General features: G+C 49.3%; 1 protein-coding gene across 1 annotated transcript; it reads right to left on the minus strand.

The window, feature by feature from the left end:
- Positions 1-2,558: 2,558 nt before the first annotated feature.
- On the minus strand, positions 2,559-10,330 carry Prokr1 (prokineticin receptor 1). Its single transcript, XM_055617452.1, has 2 exons — positions 9,846-10,330; positions 2,559-3,272 (listed from the first exon to the last, which is right to left on the minus strand). The coding sequence occupies exons 1-2, from the start codon at positions 10,328-10,330 to the stop codon at positions 2,576-2,578; spliced, it is 1,182 nt and encodes a 393-aa protein (XP_055473427.1). The 3' UTR covers positions 2,559-2,575.
- Positions 10,331-18,916: the final 8,586 nt, after the last annotated feature.

The raw sequence follows: 18,916 nt of genomic DNA on the forward strand, positions 1-18,916 counted from the left end.
TCTTGGCTCCATCAGAATCAAGGGAAGAAGGCAGTGAATCAACCACAGCTCTTGACAGAGATGGGAGGCTCTCAGCAAGAGCAGTGTGAGGCAACACTGTCCTCACAACCCTATGAGCTTGGGATCTAGTCAATGTTACCTCAGAGACCATCACTGTGGAACCTGGAAAAGGATGGGGAAGAATGACAAGCACAGCACAGTTAGTGATCATATGTGTACATCTATTTGGTATTCCATTTGATAACAACCATTCACCATAAAATCACAAGCAGAACACTAATACCTGGAAGTTTTACAGACAGTTGAGATGAATGAAACGTTGATACATTTTAGGCCCAAAGGCAGGAAAGTTCACTTGTCATGAATTTAAAAAGACAACAATGAGTATTTAGTACTCACCTCTTACTTAGCCTTGATCGGAAGAACAGTGAGCATAATCCCAATAAGCTAGATTGTCTAAGCACTTCTCACGCCCCAAACCAGCTTAGCCATTTCAGAATGCAGTACGTGGCTTTATTCTAAGACATCCGAGTCTTTGGATCTGGTTAATTTGGTATATTGTTTCCTTTTCTTTCGTTCTTCTTTTTGTTTGTTTGTTTGCAATTTTTTTGTAATAAAGTTTAAAATAAAAAATAGGTGTTTTTTTTTCCCTCTGTGTTTGGTTTGAATTTGTACTTTAATGAAGTTTTACCCTCTGAGAGAATTCTGATTTAAAGTAAGGTGAGTAGTGAATAAGAATAAATAAATGGATATTTGAAATGTGTTTTCTGGGGAAAATAGACTATTAAAAAATAAAACTTTGTGGTCAACAATAGAATTGCCTGTATTTGGAGAGAAAGCCCACACAGGTGTCACTTGGCCTCATTACTGCCCTGTCCTATCATGAAGTCTGAGGAAAGGACACGGTGCCTCTGTGGCTCTGCAAGGCTCATGAGAATAAAAGCAGGCTGAGAGACGTTGCTCACGCTGGCGGGGAATATGTGTGGGATGGTGGCCTATGAGGAGCATGTGTGGGAAGCTGTTCTGCCTGACAAGGATGTTCTGCTCTGGAGGCTACAAAACCTGCTGTTTACCTTCCCCTGATGGCAGACCACGTACACACACCACCTCCTTGGTGTACCCGCCATGGTCTTGTTTGTATCAACATGCTATGATGGAAGGGTGCACTGTCAAGAAGCATAAAAAAATAACTCACATGAGGAACAATGAGCGATGGGTTGAGACTGATAGATATACAAGCAAGATATGTATACAAGTTTGCCTTCGTCCAGACAGCCCACCGTTGCTAGTTCACTGGCGGTGGCGGTGACGGTGGTGGTGGTGGTGGTGGCGGACTATTCAAATGGCGGAAAGTGTATCTTCCACATCCTATTCGATCTCACAACAGTTCCTACCAAGTTTCTTAAGTATTACCTTTGTCTTCAGAAAGTCTTATCTCTGTGTGCCCAGCATGGTCAAAGCTGGGCCTCAGATCTTCTCCAACCAGAATTATAAACTACGGAGGGGAGTTACCAAATGCGGTGACACTTTGAGGCGTCAGTGGGGTCACTGGGCCTCAGTGCGGAGCCAATCTCTTTTTCCTGAGTGTCTAGGCTGCACCACTGACATGTAAGCAAGTCTTCGTTCATGCTCCAGGGCAGAAATGTGGTAATGTCTCCAACGTCACCTTCATTTTAAGAGAGCAGCAAGTCTTAATTCCCAGAATCGTGACCAGGCCAAGATTCAGGCACCAACGGCTAAGAAATCCTTCTCCCAATCATACCAGCAAGGGAAGCTCATCAAATAGGCTGGCTGGGCTGAAACACCTCGTGTCTGAGAGCTAGTGGGGATGGGAAAGCTCCATAGGCACAGAGGCCTGAGGACACAGGAGGTGGAAGTGGTCCAGGCCGTGGTAACCGAGAAAAGAAACGGAATGGCAGCACCCTTTGGCCCGCACACATGCTTCCAGAAGTCCCATCAGAACCCCCCTTCTTCTGGCGCTCAGAGTCCATGTGGCGTCATCCCCAAGTCCTTTCTCCAGAGAAGCCCCCCTACCCAATGTCTGTGTGAGGAGCCCTGGGCCTAAGAGGTGACCATAGGTTCACAGTGAGGGTGGTTAGAACTTGGCCATGAGTCCTAAAGTATCCACACATGCATTTGAATCCCCTTCCAGTGGGGAGTCCAGGATAAGTAGAGAAAAACTACAGGCAAAGCTGGAAACCTCTCTTGCTCCTGGCTTGCCAGTGCTGACAGAGGTGTCAGCACCACATGTAGCCCAGGCTCTCCACCCTAAAAATAGACAGGAGAGTCCTACACAACCTGCTCTGCCTTCTCTCTGGAAGCTCCCTCTCCCAGACACTGCGCCATATTGCCTTGCTGTAACCCCCACTTCATTTTGTCAGTCAACTGAATGATTTTCACTGGTGTCTACTCTTTGCAAAAGTTATGTCTTGAAGGAACCCTGACCACAGTGACATTTCAGAAATCCCACTGTTCCTTGACTAGTGCGTCTAAGTGGCTGTCTCTTGTCTCGCCGTCTGCAGAAGACCGAGTTCATCGCTGCTGGGTGCATCCGGGCGCTGAGGTACCATTTTGCCTATTTCAGCCTGATGCAGTCCACCTCCTCGGTGGCGGGCACGCCCGTGGTCCTGAGGTCGAGGTCGGCGCTGCCCTTGCTCCCGCCGGGAGAAGCCCTCCACTGCAGCCGCAGGATCCTCTTGAGGTACTTGCTGGTGTTGTTCCTGACAGTCACAAAGCACAGGGTGTTGATCATGCTGTTGCTCATGGCGATGCACTCCACCACGTAGAAGGCGGTGAGGTAGTGCTTCTCCTTCACAAACACGGAGGGGAAGAAGTCGCGCACGATGGTGAAGCCGTAGAAGGGCGCCCAGCAGAGCACGTAGGCCGACAGGATGCACACAAGCCCCAGCACCGTCCGGCGACGGCAGCGCAGCCTCCGGCGGATCTGCTCCGTCTGGAAGCCCGGCACTGCCTTGAACCAGAGCTCGCGGGACACCCTGGCATAGCACAGGGTCATGGCGACTACAGGGCACACGAACTCGAGGCCGAAGACCAAGAGGAAGTAGGACCTGTAGTAGAGCTGCTGGTCCACCGGCCAGATCTGGCCGCAGAAGATCTTCTCCTGGCTCTCCACGATGACCAGCACCGTCTCGGTGGTGAAGTAGGCAGCTGGGATGGCGATGAGGATGGACACGGACCACACCAGGAAGATGAGGCCCGCGGCTGTTTGACACTTCATCCGCGGCCGCAGCGGGTGCACTATGGCCAGATACCTAGGCAAGAACAGAAAAGGCGTCAACCTCAAGAGGGGCCTGCCCCGGAGAATTTCCCTCTGAGGACATTCTGCAGCTATACGGGATGTTACCTGAAGGGGGTGTCCAGGGCGAGGGCTCGGCAGCAAACCTCAGCTCCGCCTCTCTCCTCCCCATCTCAGCTTTCTCATCTGCCCAACTATTGGGGTGCTTTAAAGATTACACGTGATGATGAATACAATATCCCTAGACAAGTTTTAAGCCTGACGTATACCAAGGGAAAATGGTGAAACTTACATTTAAGTGTAGTAATTTAAAGTACATAGAGAAAAGAGAAGGGCTTCTCTTTGTATTTCTCTATGCACTCCTCATAGGTCTGCAGTCAGACCCCAGTCCATCATTTCTCCGAACGCCTGCGATTCAAAGTAAGCCCCTCAACTCCACCTTGAACAAGTTGATGGGGAGAAATCACCCTTTCCAACCAAAGCGTGGGCCAGAGTTTTGGTTTTTTTTCCACGTTTTAGAAAGCATTGTTCTGGATGCAGAGAGAAAGAATATATTTACCTCATTTTCCACCTGGAAAGATACAGGCTGTTAGGAGATGAGACACTTTCTTTCTCGGGGCTTTCTTTCTCGGGGCCACAGACCCTTGACAGAAAGCATTTAGAGCCTATCTCACAGGGCTGATGTGAAAATCAATTAGCGTGTACATGACTTTTTTTTTTTTTAACCACAAAGCATCAGGCAGTAAAAGATGCTGCCTTTGTTCGCTCCCAGAGAACCCGCACTGTTTCCATGGTGGTCCAGGAAGCAGAGAGCACTTTGTGGGGCCATGAGTCACCTGGGTGGTATGATGGCACCCTTCCCAGAGCGCACGCTTGTCCAGAGAGCTCCGGCTTCCTGAGAGGCTTTGCACAGCTGGCAGGGTTAGGAGGAGAAGGACGGGAACGAAGCAGAAAGGACCGACCAGCACTGGAAAACAAACTCTTTTGCGTCCATAGTGGATCCCAGGCAGAGTAGATGGCAATGTGACAGGGTCCTGAAGAGAGCCAGACTCACTCTGCTGCCTCCGTAAACCCTTTGAGACCATCTTTCTTGGGATTTTGATCCTTGTGTTTTTCTGATTTAATTTCTCAATTCATCACCCCGCAGTGGGTGAACCTGGCAGATCACTGGAATGAGATCCCCATTCTCTTTTGGCTCCAGAAATCTGAAGAAGCTAGATAGGGTATGTTTGCCCTCTGGAAACCCCAGATGGCTGCTGGCCTAGCCACCAGCATGCATACCAAGGACTCTGGGCAACTCCTCAGTGCAGAAAAATTGCACCAGGATTGTGTGCATTGTTGGCATTGTGCATAAACATGCCCCCCCTTTTTGGTTTTTCAAGAAAAGAGTTTCTCTGTGTAGCCTTGGCTGTCTTGGACTCACTCTGTAGACCTGACTGGCTTCGAGTTCACAGCAATCCACCTGCCTCTGCCTCCCGAGTGCTAGGATCACAGGTCTGCCCCATTGTGCTCAGCCACACAGGCCCTTTATAGCGGCCATCATGCTAGTTGGAGTGTGGCCCAGTGGTAGAGTAACCTGTCTAGTAGTCAGAGGCTCTGCATTCACATTGCATCAACACACACACACGCATACGCACATACACGCACACATGCACGCACAATGTCTTAGATACTGAGTTGTGATTAAGATGCTCTGACAAAAATTCTCAAGGAAGGAAGGGCTTATTTTGCCTCTTGGTTGGAGGTTCCAGCCATGTTTTTGAGGTTACACGGCAGGAAAGCCAAGGCAGTAGAAGCTTGCAGCCGCTGGCCACATCACCTCCGCATCGGCGGCGTGATGGATGCCCCTGCTCAAACTGGGTTAGCCATTCCACACTCCCACCTAGGTGTAATCCCACCTGAAGTTAGCCCTGATCATCACTGAGACACAAATCAACAGGCATAGTGCAGACAACTGTCCCGGAGACTCCCATCAGCCTTTGCTCTGGAACTTTGCGTTAGGAAGAAGCTTACGGTTGCAAGTCCATACTTTGGTTTAGGTAAACTCCCTCAACCCTTCCGAAGGAATAAGAGAGCAAAGATGCCCGTTTGATGGAGTCCTTTTCCAGCAGGAACAGGCATACTCCCTTCCTCCTGACCTTCACCAGCCCTTCTCTTCTCTCTCTCCCACAGGCTCGTTTTCCGCCTATGATGTTCCTTAAAGCAAAGGCAGCTCCTTTTCTCTCTTCACTTGCTCTGTGTCTGTAACTACAGTGGTTTAGGTTCGGAGCCACCCAAAGCGAGTAGTTCACAAAGAACAACAAATAAATGCTCCAAGGCAAAGAAGTAGCTTTGCAGTGGTTGCGTGACAGCCAAGGACAGGGTGCTTCAGCAGAGTTTGCGACTCCTGTCTGTCCCCACTAAGGTCTCGCATGAGAACAGCGGTTGTAGCTGTACTAGGCTGATCAGGGCATGGGTAACCAACCAACCCCAACTGATGAATTCATCGGGGGCCTCTGTGCTTTCCAAGCCTGGGCAACATGATTTGACACGGGTGAACACACACCCTGGCTGGGTTCCTCGGCACCCCAGGCCAGAGAAAAAGTCTCCCAGCATTTCATAAGCAGCAGACCAGAAGGTTACATACAACTCAAGGAAGGTGCCTGTGCGCTGGCTGTTTCCACATCAAAAGAGGAAGACGAGAGGCCCTGGCCACCCGGGGGGCAAGGGGGAGAGCTGGCCTGGAGGTGGGGACTTCCTGAAGTGTCTTGCTGACTCCTTCAGTCTGTGGTCCTCTGGTGGATTTGTTCTGTCTTCTGAACTATGACCTCATCCTTTTTGAACGCTCTTCTGAAGATTCAGTGCCCACTTCCCATGCTTTCTCCAAGGTCACTGAAAACATTTGCACCTCCTGGCTTCTTCAAACACTGGTCTCGGCTCTTAGAAGACCTTTCCACCTTTGTTGATGGCCACACTAAGGTCTCCCTCCTCTGCTTACTATGACGCCCTTCTCCAAACTTCACTGTGAACATGACCCTTGCTTATCATTTAACCATTCCTCCTTGTCTAGAGATCTTGTTTATGCCTTTCTCACTTTTGCATCTGTGAGTTTGGGGCATCCAGTTTTAATAACTTTAATAAAACTTTACCCCATCAGTGGTTTGTCAGTAGGTGAATAGAAACCCTCATTGTCAAAAAGACCATTATCATTTTTGAAAAAAAAAAAAAAAAGACAAAGATGTGTTTACTTAGCCTGAGCCTGGGGTGCAGTGTGAGGCTAAGCTACAGAAGGCTGGAAATGCGGAGAGATTTATTGCTGAACGCGGCAGAAAGGTGTGCTTCAGCTAGGTGTGTTGCTTTTGACAGGACATTTCACTTCTGGCCTCAGCTCCCAGGTTTGGAATGTGTATCAGTTATTTCAGCAAGAAATCAGCGTTCTACTCAAGAAGATTTGTTCTTTTGCAGCCTCACTTATCTCCTGTAAGCCACAAAGCCTTCTCTCTGTTCCTGGAACCTGCCATGTCTGTTCCTGCCTCAAGGCTTTTGTGCTTACACGTCCCTTTATCTGAGACATTTTCTCTCTGTCCTCACGAAGTGAACCTTCAGCATCACTCCTGAGTCATCCAAATGTCCTCTCAGAGACACCTTTCCTACCTTGTCCAGATTCGCTCTCCTACTCAGTCTTGGGTTTCTGCTGGCGTTTTTGTTTTTGTTTCTCACTTATGAAATTACCTTCCATGGTTCTTTGCCTGGCAGAGAACTCCCTTCATCCCTTTGCTATAGCTTCATGGGGGTCCAGATGTTTTATTTTGTTTACCACCATATTCCCAGCCCTTGGAACAGAACCCGACGCTGGGCAGCCATTCTGCATAGACACACTTCTGGAAAGAATGCATGTATACATGAGTGAATAAAAGCTAGGATGCATAGGACAGGGGCAGCTGAGCGGAAACCAGCGACAGTGAAATCAGACCACCAAAGTAGAGCATGCTGGGACTATGCATCCAAGTGAATCTTTGCAGGGACAAATGTGACCAGGACAATTGATCAAGTACTCTAGAATGGACAGATGGGCTGTGCCTTGATGCCTAGGAGGACAGTGAAAGCAAAAACAAAAGCACTAAATCCACACTGGTAGAAGATTAACTGTTCTGTAAGTCAACACTTCATAGCCCATTTCTTAACCTTACGTTATGATTTGCACATCATAAAAACAACTCTTGGCTTACTAAGTTAATAAACTCTAGTTTATTAACTAGTTTGTTGTCACTTATGGTCTTTTAATATTAACTCAAGAATGATGATATCCACTGCTTATTCGGTGCTTGTTCTGACTTCGCATTGTTATGTCCCAGCTTGGCAGCACATGCCTGTGATCCAAGCATCCAGATGCATGAAGTAGGATTATGAGTTCAAAGCCATTTTGAGCTTCACAGTGAGACACAGCCTCAAAATACCAAGATAAAAAAAAAAAAAAAAAAAAAAAACCCAGCTTGTATCGCAGATATGATTGCATTCCATGTTCAAAGCAACCCAGGACATGCCATTCTTACTGTCCTCAAAGCCTGAGGCAGAAAGAGGGCAGATAACTGAGGGAAGGCCCCACAGGGAGTGGAGGGCACCAAAGATTCGAATCAAGTACACACTAACGATTCCTACAGAAATTTCATTAAATAAAGACATTTTAACAACAAGGCGTATATTTGTTTTACATTGGGTAGAAATTTAGTTGCTCCAAGCTAAGAAAAAACTCAAATGTGAAAAAAAAATCATTGTGTTTTGAACAGCACACAAAGACAAATTTTAACGACTCCTAAACCACAAAACTGAAATTAGATGGTAGTAGCACAGTAATATAAAAACCATTTGGGGCAAAGATTACAAACATCAGTTTAATCAACAAAAACTTGATTTGCCGAGGCAGTTAGTCACCTAAGACTAAGGAAGGCCTAGGCATTGCTCCCACATCTGTGTGTATATTTTCAATCCGAATCCCATTGCAAGCATCACCGGTTGTCCCCAGGGCAAAGCATGACCTGATCCATGTTTCTTAACATGTCTAGTTTTCACTGTGCCCTGTTCTAAAGCAGTTGAGCTTGGTGTGGAAGTGAAATGTGTGCTTGGGCTGTGTGGAGGATATTAGTCCTGTATTGTGGTTGGCTTAATAGTACCTCAGTGCTCATCTGTCTAGCCTGGCCTCTTTCGCCCTCAGTGTGAATGGATCTCATTCAGGAGCAGGACAGGCTCCCACCTATCCTACTTCCAAAAGCCAAGAGCATCTCCTGGGTAAAGCTGTGTCACTCATGTGAAAGCCCAGGAGATGACCCTACATGTTTTATACTGTTCCTGTGGAGGGACAAGGCACCTTTTCCATTTCTAGAGAAGGTCAAAGAGGAGCCTGCTCTCAAAATGACTTGAGATGCAGCTATTTTGGCTGACAGTATCCTCTGCTAGGCTTATTTGGATTCCTTGACTAAGTAAGCAAATGCCCCAGGGTCAGTGACTTATACTGAGGACCTCAACATACCTCTTATGCATGACAGACCAAGAGCCCATCAGCTGCTGACTCTCTGACATCCTTGTCCAGGAAAAGGAGTCAGGGGCTCTGCCCCCCACCAATGGTCTTAAGGCCAGGCTTTTAGTGTCCCTTTCCTTAGAAGTTGACCTTTCACAAGCCATCCTATCACCAGCTGTATTGCCACCAAACTTGCTCCGTTGTTCAGACTTTGTGCCCAGGTCAAACACCCCAGAGCCCCGAGGCCATAGAACAAGGAGAGCCTGTGCAGAATGGCAAAGTGTTTTTGTCAAGGTATGTGGAAGCCTGATTAGCCCCTCAGGGAAGCTGTCCACAGACCATAACAGGATGCTTTGTACTTAGAGTCAAAAGCACACAAAGAAGCTTGCAAGCTTTGCAAGACTTTGCAAAAGCTCCCTAAAATCCTGGCCATCCTGGCTCACTAACACAAGTTTATACCAAGTGAAACATCTACAAGAAGGGAGGGGAAACTACAGTCAGGATGTAATAATTAATTAAAAATTAATCAATTTAAAAAAGAAAAGCATGCAGAGGTTACTGTCACCAATCTCACGCCCATCACTAGAGAAGGTCTTGTACTGTAGCATGGTGGCTGTGAAGGGAAGAGAGATTAAGACAACACTAACAAAAGTAGGCAACCACACGCCCTTTCTGTCCCCACACCTTTCTATTCAAGAGAACTCCCGCAATCTTATCTAAAAATCACCCAGTGCTGGGAGATCATAGTTTGACAGAGGAGGTCTAGATGAGCGAGGAAATTCCCTGCAGTTTCACGGTTCTGCAAGAAGTAACTCCTTATAACTTGCTCTCACCCCTCAACGCTTCCTCCTACCTGTCTAAGTATGATCAGGCACAGCTAGGAGACAATCCACAGACAGTGATCAAAGACTTCCCTGTTCCCAGGCCTCAGCTGCCTCCAGCCCTGGCTAAAGATAGCTGTTCAGTCAGTAGGTTTTCGAGTCTCCATGGGTCACGCTTATGGGGAACTCAGACACAAGTCATTAGCATGCAGCTGTAGGGAAGGAAGGGATAAAGCCAACACCCCCTTTCCTCTGCTCCTCTTGCGGTACTCACCTGTCAATAGCAATGGCCAGCAGGGCATTAGTGGAGACATAGAGGGAGACGGTGCGCAGGTAGTTGACGGAGGTGCACAGGACGTGGCCGTGCTCCCAGGAGAGCTGGCGCACCACGTAGTAGTCCATCTCAAAGGGGCAGCACACGATGGCCACCAGGAAGTCGGAGATGGCCAGGTTGGCAATAAGCAGGTTGGTGAGGTTGCGAAGCTTTTTGTAGCGGGCCAGGGCAGTGATAAAGATGAAGTTGCCAATGCCACACACCAGCATGATACCCACCAAAGCCATGCCAATGACAATCTTGGCAGCAAAGAAAGTCCGGGAATTGGTTACATCCTCCTCTTCATCCAAGGGCGTGTCATAGTCACCATAGCTGAAAGTGGATGGAAAGGAAGCAGTCTGGGCTCCGTAGGCGTTGAGGGAGGAGAGGAAACTGGTGAAAGTGTCTGTGGTATTCTCACCCAGAGCCCCCACAGTGGTCTCCATCTAGGCAGCTGGGGCCGTGTCCCGGATCTGTGTCTGCAAGGTTGACAGCTCCTCTCTCTGCAGGTTCTGGGTCCTTCCCCGTGAGTCAGACCTTCCTAGCTGGCATCTTAGGGGCACAGCACCTGAGTTCCATTTTAAACCTTTAAAAGACACACAAACACACACAGTTAGCTACATGTTGAAATGAACCTGGAGGAATTTAAAATCATCCTGAAACCTACAAGGGCCCATTAGCCACCTGCTCACAGTACACACAGATAATGGAGTGGAAGAAAGGGGCCAGTGAGAGAACGCAAGAGAATGGAAACCACACATCCACTCAGCTGGGGAAGGCTGGGGGGCTGTGAAGACAGACCACTCCATTTATTCCCACTCCAGTGGAGACCGGAAAGCTGTGCTTTCCCTCGAAGCCCAAAGCTAGCAGTGTGAGAAGGTGGAGCAGAGAGGAGGCCTGCCCGAAACCCCAATCCCTGAACTTCATCCTTCTGCAGTAACAACAGCTGCTTCCCACATCTGCAAAGAAATGACACGCTGCAGGCGCGAGCACCACACACCTGCAGACCCGCAGAGCCTGGAACGGGGATCCCAGTGATCCCAATGCACCGAGGACTGAATGCAGAGCCTGTCCACAGAGCCCTCCAGCAGCCACCGCACCCCGTGCCCCTGTCAAAATCCGCTGTGACTCTTTAAGCTTGGCACAGTATGTGCCTGGGGTTGGGGTTGTCCTAGGCAGGGGTCAGAGGGCACAATCCAGGCTGTCACTTAACCTAGAGGGTTAGAAAGGAGACCTGAGAGCAAAACCCCCCGTGGTGAGTGGTGCGTCCTCGGGTTAATAGCTTAAACACGCAGGGTTTTAACATCCTCCGGGCAGATCAATACTGTCTGTAAAGATCAGGGCTGTTGCAAAGGCAGTGTTAAGCCCCAGAACCACACGAGTCAGTACCCAGGCCTCTAGGCCAGCTGCAGGGAAGGGAGGGAATCCTGGATCAGACACCAGCATCCACAGAGCAGGGCAGGGGGAGCGGGTCTGTCAGCAGTGAATCTCTCTCCTGACTGTCTCCCAAGAGGTGAAGACATCAGCCTGAGAAACTGGGTAGGGTAGGAGAGAGGTCTGGGATCTGCAAAGCAGCCTAAATGTCAGAAGAGAAGAAGATTGCCAATCCCGAGATCCTGGAAAAGGGAGAAAGTAAGTTAGCCCTAAGATTCCCTCCCGGAAACCTGCTCTCCAGGGTAAGCAGACAGGGCTGAAGTCCCTCTGCACCCCAGGGGGCTCCGTCCCACCTGCGTCCTCTCACAGCCCTCCTCTCCTGGTCAGCTCCGTCCGCAGCTCCCCGTAGGTAAGAGGCAGAATCCAGAGCTTAGAGGCCAGCGAGCTCTGCCTGGAGCCCAGGCAGACTCCTTTTGAGGGTTACCCCTATCAGCAAGCTGCCAGCCCCGCTCAAAGTCTGGTCTAGAGAAAGGGTCCGGAATCTCCTCAGGGAGATAGAGACGGCTGGAAGCCTGTCTGCTGTCCTTCCTGGCTCTGGGGAGCAGCCCACTACTCACTGTCCTCTGCTGCTGGAGCTGCAGTGCCGAGGGACCCTCTCCTGCCTCATTCCCCCAAGTGAGGGCAGTCCGGCTCCGTCCACCCCTCCACGCGAGGTTCTCTGAGCGTCTCCCGGGCCGTCGGTACCTGTGGACCCGGGCGAGGAGCAGACGCTGCTCCGGAGCTCTGCGGCAAGGGACAGGGAGCCGTCTGCCTTCTGAGGGTCTCGCTGTCTGGATGGCAGCTGGGTTCCTGCTACCTCAGAGGACGAGCGAGTGGAGCGGAGGCTAAGGCCAGCCAGCCCCGCCCACACACGCTGGCCCCGCCCAGCCCGGTGTCCCCGCCCACAGCCACCGCGCTCCCTCCCACGGCCCTGTCCCCGACCGCGTGCTCACCGTCCTGCGCCCTCCGTCTGCACCCTCGCTCGCTCGCTCCCACCCTGGAGACCCTGAGCTCCGAGATGAGCCCTCGTGGACCGGAGGTGAGCCTGCTGAGGTGTCTGGAGGCCGAGTGGGTGGCTCCGTGTGTCGCCTGAGGAGTGGTCTGTGGTGACCCTTCACGCACCTGCCCTGAGCACGGGCGCCTCGGGTTCACCTGTCTGGCCCGTTGCCGCCCGAGTGATCACGGTCACGGGAGCTTGGCGACTTCAGAGAACAGAGAAGCTCTTCCCCTGCTCCTCTCCCGGGACGCCGAGATCTCACCCCTGCCTGGGCTCATCTCCGCGGCCCTCAGCTGAGCGCCTTGTCAGATGCCTGCCCTTTGTGGTCGGAGAGTAGGAGCAGGGGGGAAGCCTCCACGCCCGTGTCTGTCTGTTCAGCGTGACCAGGTCTCCGAATGCTAGTACGAATCCCCATGCAGCTAGCAAGCCCATCTAAAATACATGACTGGAAAAAAAATGTAAGTGGGAAGTTAGTATGTCCACAGCAGCACTGTTCACTTTTATCAAAGGGCAAAAACAACCCAAATGTCACCAAAAAAAAAAAAAAAAAAAAAAAAAAAAAAAAAGGAGCATGTGCCTACATTTGAATACTCCTAAGCCTTCACCATGTGTGAGCTCTAACAGGTAAAACCCTCGTGTGTGCTGGTGGCAGCTGTGGGAAACAGCACGATGCTTCCTCAGAAAATATAGACTCTCCGTAGTTCCCAGGGCTTCCACTCCTAGGCATTACCTTAAAATAAAATAAATACAGCGACTCAAAGAGATGCTGACATATCCTGTTCAGAGCAGGGGGTGGCTCCCCCAGGACACCGGCATTCATTATTTAACTCATTGCTGTACTCGACACTGGATAAAACCAGACTGACAAAGTAAGGGTTAGTCTGGGCCAGGGTTCAAGAGGGGACACAGTCGGTCACAGCAGGGAAGGTGTGGCATCCGGAGTGTGCAGCAACTGTTAAATTCCTTCTGCAGTTAGGAAGCAGAAAGAGGTGTCTCCTCTTCATTCAGCTCAAGTCCTCAGACCATGGAGCAGCGATATTTTCTTCAGGACTGGCCTTCCCTCCTCACTTAACCTTTCTGAAAATACCTTCACAGACATGCACAGAGGTTTGTCTCTTAGGTAATTCTCTCAGGATACTAATCAAGAGCAACCAGCAGAAGATGACCCCTTGTCAACTTTAATCGCCAAATAAATCACTTTAAAATACTCCCTGCTTGGCTCTCAAAGATCCGCAGCCATCTCATAAAACAAACTGCTTTCACCCCAGCTTCAGAAGTCCTCACAGTCTTTAACAGTCCCAGTACTGTTCAGTCTCTTCTAAGACTCAGCCAGACCCTTTACGGTAAGCTCCTGGGTTTGTTTTTTACTGTGTGTTTCTAATTTACAGTGGCATAGGCTGGACATCCATTCCCAAAGAGAGGAACAGGATAACAGTACAGAAATATTGGAGAAAGCAAGACTGAACTGAGCAGAGCAAGCATCAAGCTTGGCACACCCATACCTGGCCCTGGGACTTGCTGTGTCATCGTGTGGCTTCCTGTGGGCATACGCAGCTGTGATGTCTACTCCTCGTTGTCAGCTTGACTACATATAGGATGACCAAAAACCCCCAGTCTCTGCACACATCTGTGAGGGATTTTCAGCTAATCGGGTCATTTGAACAAGGAAGACCTACCTTAAATCCAGATCACTTGAGGAGGGAAGACCCACCCCACTCCTGGTACCACAGTCTGCATTAGTCAGAGTTCTCCAGAGGAAGAGAACTGACACAATGACTATCTTTCCAGAAACATACCAGTTGGTATATGGTGTGTATATATGAGACCTGTCAAAGAGGCTCACTGGCTGTGGTCCAGCTAGCCCAACAATGGCTGCCTATGAACAGAAGGCCCAAGAATCCAGTCAGACCACAAGGCTGAATGTCTCTGCCGGTCTTCAATAGAAGCCCAAAGAAGAAGGATGTAATCCCGTGAAACTAGAGGAAGAGTAAACAAGCAAAGAGCAAAAGCCTCCTTATTCCTTGTCTATTCTGTAGGTTGCTGCAAGAAGGTGTGGCCCAGATTTAGGCTAGGTCTTCTGGCCTCAGATGGTCCATATTTAAGGTGGGCTTCTTCACCTCAGTGGATCTGGATTTAAGGTGGATCTTCCCACCTCGAGTGACCCAATTAACCAAAAACTCCGCACAAGTGTACCCAGAGACTTTGGCTTTTGGTTAATTCCGGATGCGGCCAAGTTGACAGTCAGGAGTCCTGCTTCTACAGTTCTGTCATCTGTGGGAGGTGCAGCCTCTTTTGGTCTAGCTCCACTCCATTCCAAAGCTTTTCTCAGGGATGTTTCGTGCTCCTGGCACCTCAAACATTCTGCAGTCTCTAACTTCATTCATAGCTTCAGGCTATGGCCTCTCAAAAAGCCCAGTGCAGCCTCATGGTGCCTGGGCCTCAGTGGTTTCTGGGGCTTTCGTGGAAGCCTCCATGGCTCTGATTTCTTTTATTTTGCATTCCTGTAAAACCAGCACCAAGTGGATGACATAGCCAAGCTCTGCTGCTGGTTCCCGATGTCGTGTGACTGCCTTGTACAGCTGCTACAATGGTTTCTGCATTCGGCTAATGGCATTGATTAGCTGCCAATCCTGGAAAAGCACTTCCCTAGACAGCTGGTGGTGGTTTCCAAACAGGGACTCTTAGGTGGCCTTTCAGCTCAGGCTCTCTTCTTTCAAATGAATTAACATCTTCCTAAATTTGAGGCCCTGATGGGTGGGGTCTTGTCCTGGAGACACCTTTCTTATTGTCTAAGCATAGGGCACGGGACCATCTGCTCTCTTTAACAACTGCAGATGCTTTAACGGCACCCTCCTGTCTGCAGCTTTAATCTCTTCTCTTGAAACGCATTTCCTCACCAAGATGCACATTTTAATATCTTTCTGCTTTCTCTCACTATAGTTCTGAGCAAGAGACATTAGCAGTAACCAGGCCATGGCCTGAATGCTATGCTGTCTTCAAAATTATGCTGCCAAAGAAATTAGCTCATTGCTTATGAATTCAGCCTCTCTCGAGTTCCCAGGGTACGGATAGAATGTAACATGAACAGCCTGCAGCCTGGTTCCTCATAGTACCCTTGTTCTCCACTGAAACCTCACGATCCCGCCTCCATTCTTCCCGTCTCTATTAGCAAGCCGGGCTTCCAAACTCCCCCAAAGTGACCCAGGAAGCTCTGTTTACGGCAGTCTAGAGCTTCTCTAGTCCACCAGCCCAAACTCTCCCAAATTCTCTTCACCAACCAGCTCAAAAGGCCCACATGGCACAGGATCCTGGAGCAACACCTCCCACCTCTTAGTGCCAGCTTTCAACCCAAGTGCCTGTGGATGGAAGAACGAAGAATAAAATGCGTTAAAGATGGATCACAGAGACGCATAATGGAATAGTATTCAGCCCTAAAAAGGAAGCAGATATATCCTAACACAGATATAAGCTTTTATCCATTAGCACATTATCCTAAGTGGAATACATCAGGCCCAAAAAGATAAACACTGCAGGGTTCCACTTACATGAGCTACCAGGAGGAGTCAGACTCACAGGGAACAGAAGCTTGGAGAACTGGGGAGTCCGGGTTCATTATGGTTGATAATTATTATTTTTCTTTCCTTTTTGAATTTATTGTATCTAGACTGCAGCCTTCCCTTCCTCCTTTCCTCCCAGTTCCTCCTCCCAGGGCTCCCCTCCCCCAGATCCACTCCTCCTCCATATCTCAGAAAAGGCTGGCCTCCCAGGGAGATCAACCAAACATGAAGATGTAGTAAGACTAGGCACATCTCTTCATATGAAGTCTGGAGGAGGCAACCCAGCAGGAGGAAAACATCCCAAAAGCAGACAAAGAGTCCCACAAGAAGATATGGTTGGAAAATAAATGTCTCCTCCTTACCCCCACCCCCCAAAAAAAGAAATCTGGAAAAAAAAAAGTTTAGCAGAACTGTGTTCCTATGGAAACAAGGTGTGCTCTGTAAGAGGTGTGGCCTAGTTAGGTGGTTGAGAGTATGCTTGAGGTAAACTTTGGGACCCCACCCATCTTCTCTCTCTGTTTTCTAGCCATCATGAATGAGCAGCTTAACCATGCTGTTCTGCCTTCACCACGCACCCCAAATCAGGAGTCAGCTGACCTCTGGCTGAAGCTTGTGAAGTCATGAGCCATGACAAATTGTCCTTTTTAAAGTTACTTTTCCCAGATATTTGTCACAGTGACAGAAGGCTGACTAACACAGGGTGTTACTGCTTACTGGGAGCAGAATTTTAATTTCACAAAATGGAAAGAGTTCTGAAGAGGAGCAAAACGAGAGGCAGGAAGTGGGGTCAAAGCAGGGAGGATCGCGTAATATTGCTGACTGGGTCACTTGAAACAGTTATGATGGTAAAGATGTGTGTTCTCACAATCTGAGGGCCGGGGGGCTGTTATTTTGTTTGTTTGCTGCTTTTCAAGACAGAGTACTTTGTGTAACCACATCCTGGAGTTAGCTCTGTAGCCCAGGCTGGCCCAAACTCACAGAGCTCTGCCTGCCTCTGCCTTCGTGAAGTGCTGGGCTTAAAGGTGTATGGCACTGGGGCTTTTGTTGCTCTTTTTTCTTTTTTGTATTTCTACATTTTAAAATTTCATTTGTTTATTTTGTGTGTGTGTGTGTGTGTGTGTGCGTGCACGCGCGCACACACGCGCCCTGTGCACTATAGAGGAGTTTATGCAGGCTCCTATAGAAGCTGGAAGATTTATAGGTGGTTGTGAACCACCTAATGTGGGTGCTGGGAATTGAACTCAGGTCCTCTGTAAGAGTAATCAGTGCTTTTAACTGCTAAACTATCATTCCAGCCCCAAAGGATTCTCTCTCTCTCTCTCTCTCTCTCTCTCTCTCTCTGACACAATGTACTCTTGCCTTAATGTCTGGCCTGAAACTCCATATGATTTCAAATTCACAGAGATTCCATCTGCCTCTGCCTCCTGAGTGCTAGGACTGAAGATGTGTGTCACCATATCCTGCAATCATCCATACTTTTTAAATAGGGAGAGGAGGGGATGAATTACTATCACCTGGGTAAATCTTGATAATATCACTGTGTGAAATACTTTGGTCACAAAGCCTCACAAACACTGTATCAGTCCTCATGTGTGAGGAAGAGCTGGCAAAGGCAGCCAGAAAGTCTACTGGTGGAGAAGAGAGTGGATGTGGTTATTGAGCAGGTTTAGACCTCCTGTGTGATAGGATAAACGGGTCCTGGAAATGATTAGTGACAATGGTTGCACGTTGCCAATGCACTCAAGACAGCAAACTGTTCTGTTTTTAAAAGTGCTTCTCCTGGGGACCCCTTCAGACCCCCTTGGCAAGGCCCTGTCTAGTGCTGGCACATGGTTGGCCCCTCCTGTCTGCCCAGGCCACTCTCCACCTGCTCTGTTTGCCCTTCTCTCCACTGTCCCAGGCTCCAGGGCCTCAGCCTAAGTTCCTCCTGTCTGGCAAATGGACTAAATCAGCTCCTTTTCCACTGTCATCAGATTTGTGCTCAGCACACCCTCATGCAGAGCTGGCTCAGAGCTCATCCTGCCTCCCCTGCCAATTATCCTCTCCAGAAAGTGAGCCAAGGAGGCCTGAGTGCCTCCCGAAGCCCACTCAGCAGGTTCTTTGACTGTCGCCATCCCAGACCCCCCCCCCGCCATTCCACACCCCCTCTTACTCCACTCCTGAGCCTTGCCTGAGGGGGTGTGAAAGGATAAGCAGATCGATGCAGGGGCATGCCCTAGAACAAAAGCCTGAACAAGCAAAGAATAGTAATGCTTTTAATATCATCCCAAACAAATTCTTCATGGGACTTCTGGAAGGTGGAGAAACTATTCCTACATTTATTTGGAAGTATAAACAGAAATGAGCAAACAAGAATTAAAAAAAAAATGCAACAGAAAGAAATTTGTCTTGTTACTATCAGACTATTGTGGATGATTAAGCAGCCTTGGCGGCTAAGCTCCACTTGAAAGTGGAAGTCGCATGGCAGTCAGCTTTGTGGAATAACTTTTCGCATGGAGCAGTGGAAGGGAGAGGATGATGGAGATGGAGTCCAGCCTTCCTGCTTCAACCCCTAGTGGAAGGAGGACACAGGATGCTGTTCTGAGGCCGCTAGTGCAGAGAGAGGAAGAAAGTTCTCTCCTGTGAGAGATCTGCAGCCTTCAGGAAGAAAGTGAGGGCCCTAGCCCCCAAAGCTGAGACAGGTTTTCCTCTGATGTTAAAGTCTTAAGGGACTAGCATAGACAGCACCCCAAATGCCTTTTAAGAAGATGTGTTGATGGGGGAGTGGATGGAAGGTCAGAGAAGTCACTTTCAATCCTAAAACAGCCTCCCAGAGGTGAGGGGCTGGTTTTCTGTGCTAGGTAGATGGCAGAGGTGAGGGGCTGGTTTTCTGTGCTAGGTAGATGGCAGAGGTGAGGGGCTGGTTTTCTGTGCTAGGTAGATGGAGGCAGCTGTGTCCCCAGCGGCTGGGGCAGCAGGTGGAACTGGAGTTAGCTGTGAATGCCTGAGTGCCAGCTGCAGCAGCTGCTCTAGGATGCAGCACTAGGAGGTGGGGTGTGGGGACTCACAGCCATTGCCGGTAGGTA

The sequence above is a fragment of the Psammomys obesus genome, unplaced genomic scaffold (assembly GCF_907164565.1).
Source record: "Psammomys obesus unplaced genomic scaffold, mPsaObe1.curated_primary_1811, whole genome shotgun sequence".
NCBI classification, from domain to species: Eukaryota; Metazoa; Chordata; class Mammalia; order Rodentia; family Muridae; genus Psammomys; species Psammomys obesus.

Bases quoted from the DNA above. Each gene is read 5' to 3' on its own strand.
- Prokr1 (XM_055617452.1), bottom strand. From the start codon at position 10,330: ATGGAGACCACTGTGGGGGCTCTGGGTGAGAATACCACAGACACTTTC. The intron at 3,273-9,845 runs GTGAGTACCGCA...GTTCTTGCCTAG, and splicing joins CTGGCCATTGCTATTGACAG to GTATCTGGCCATAGTGCACC.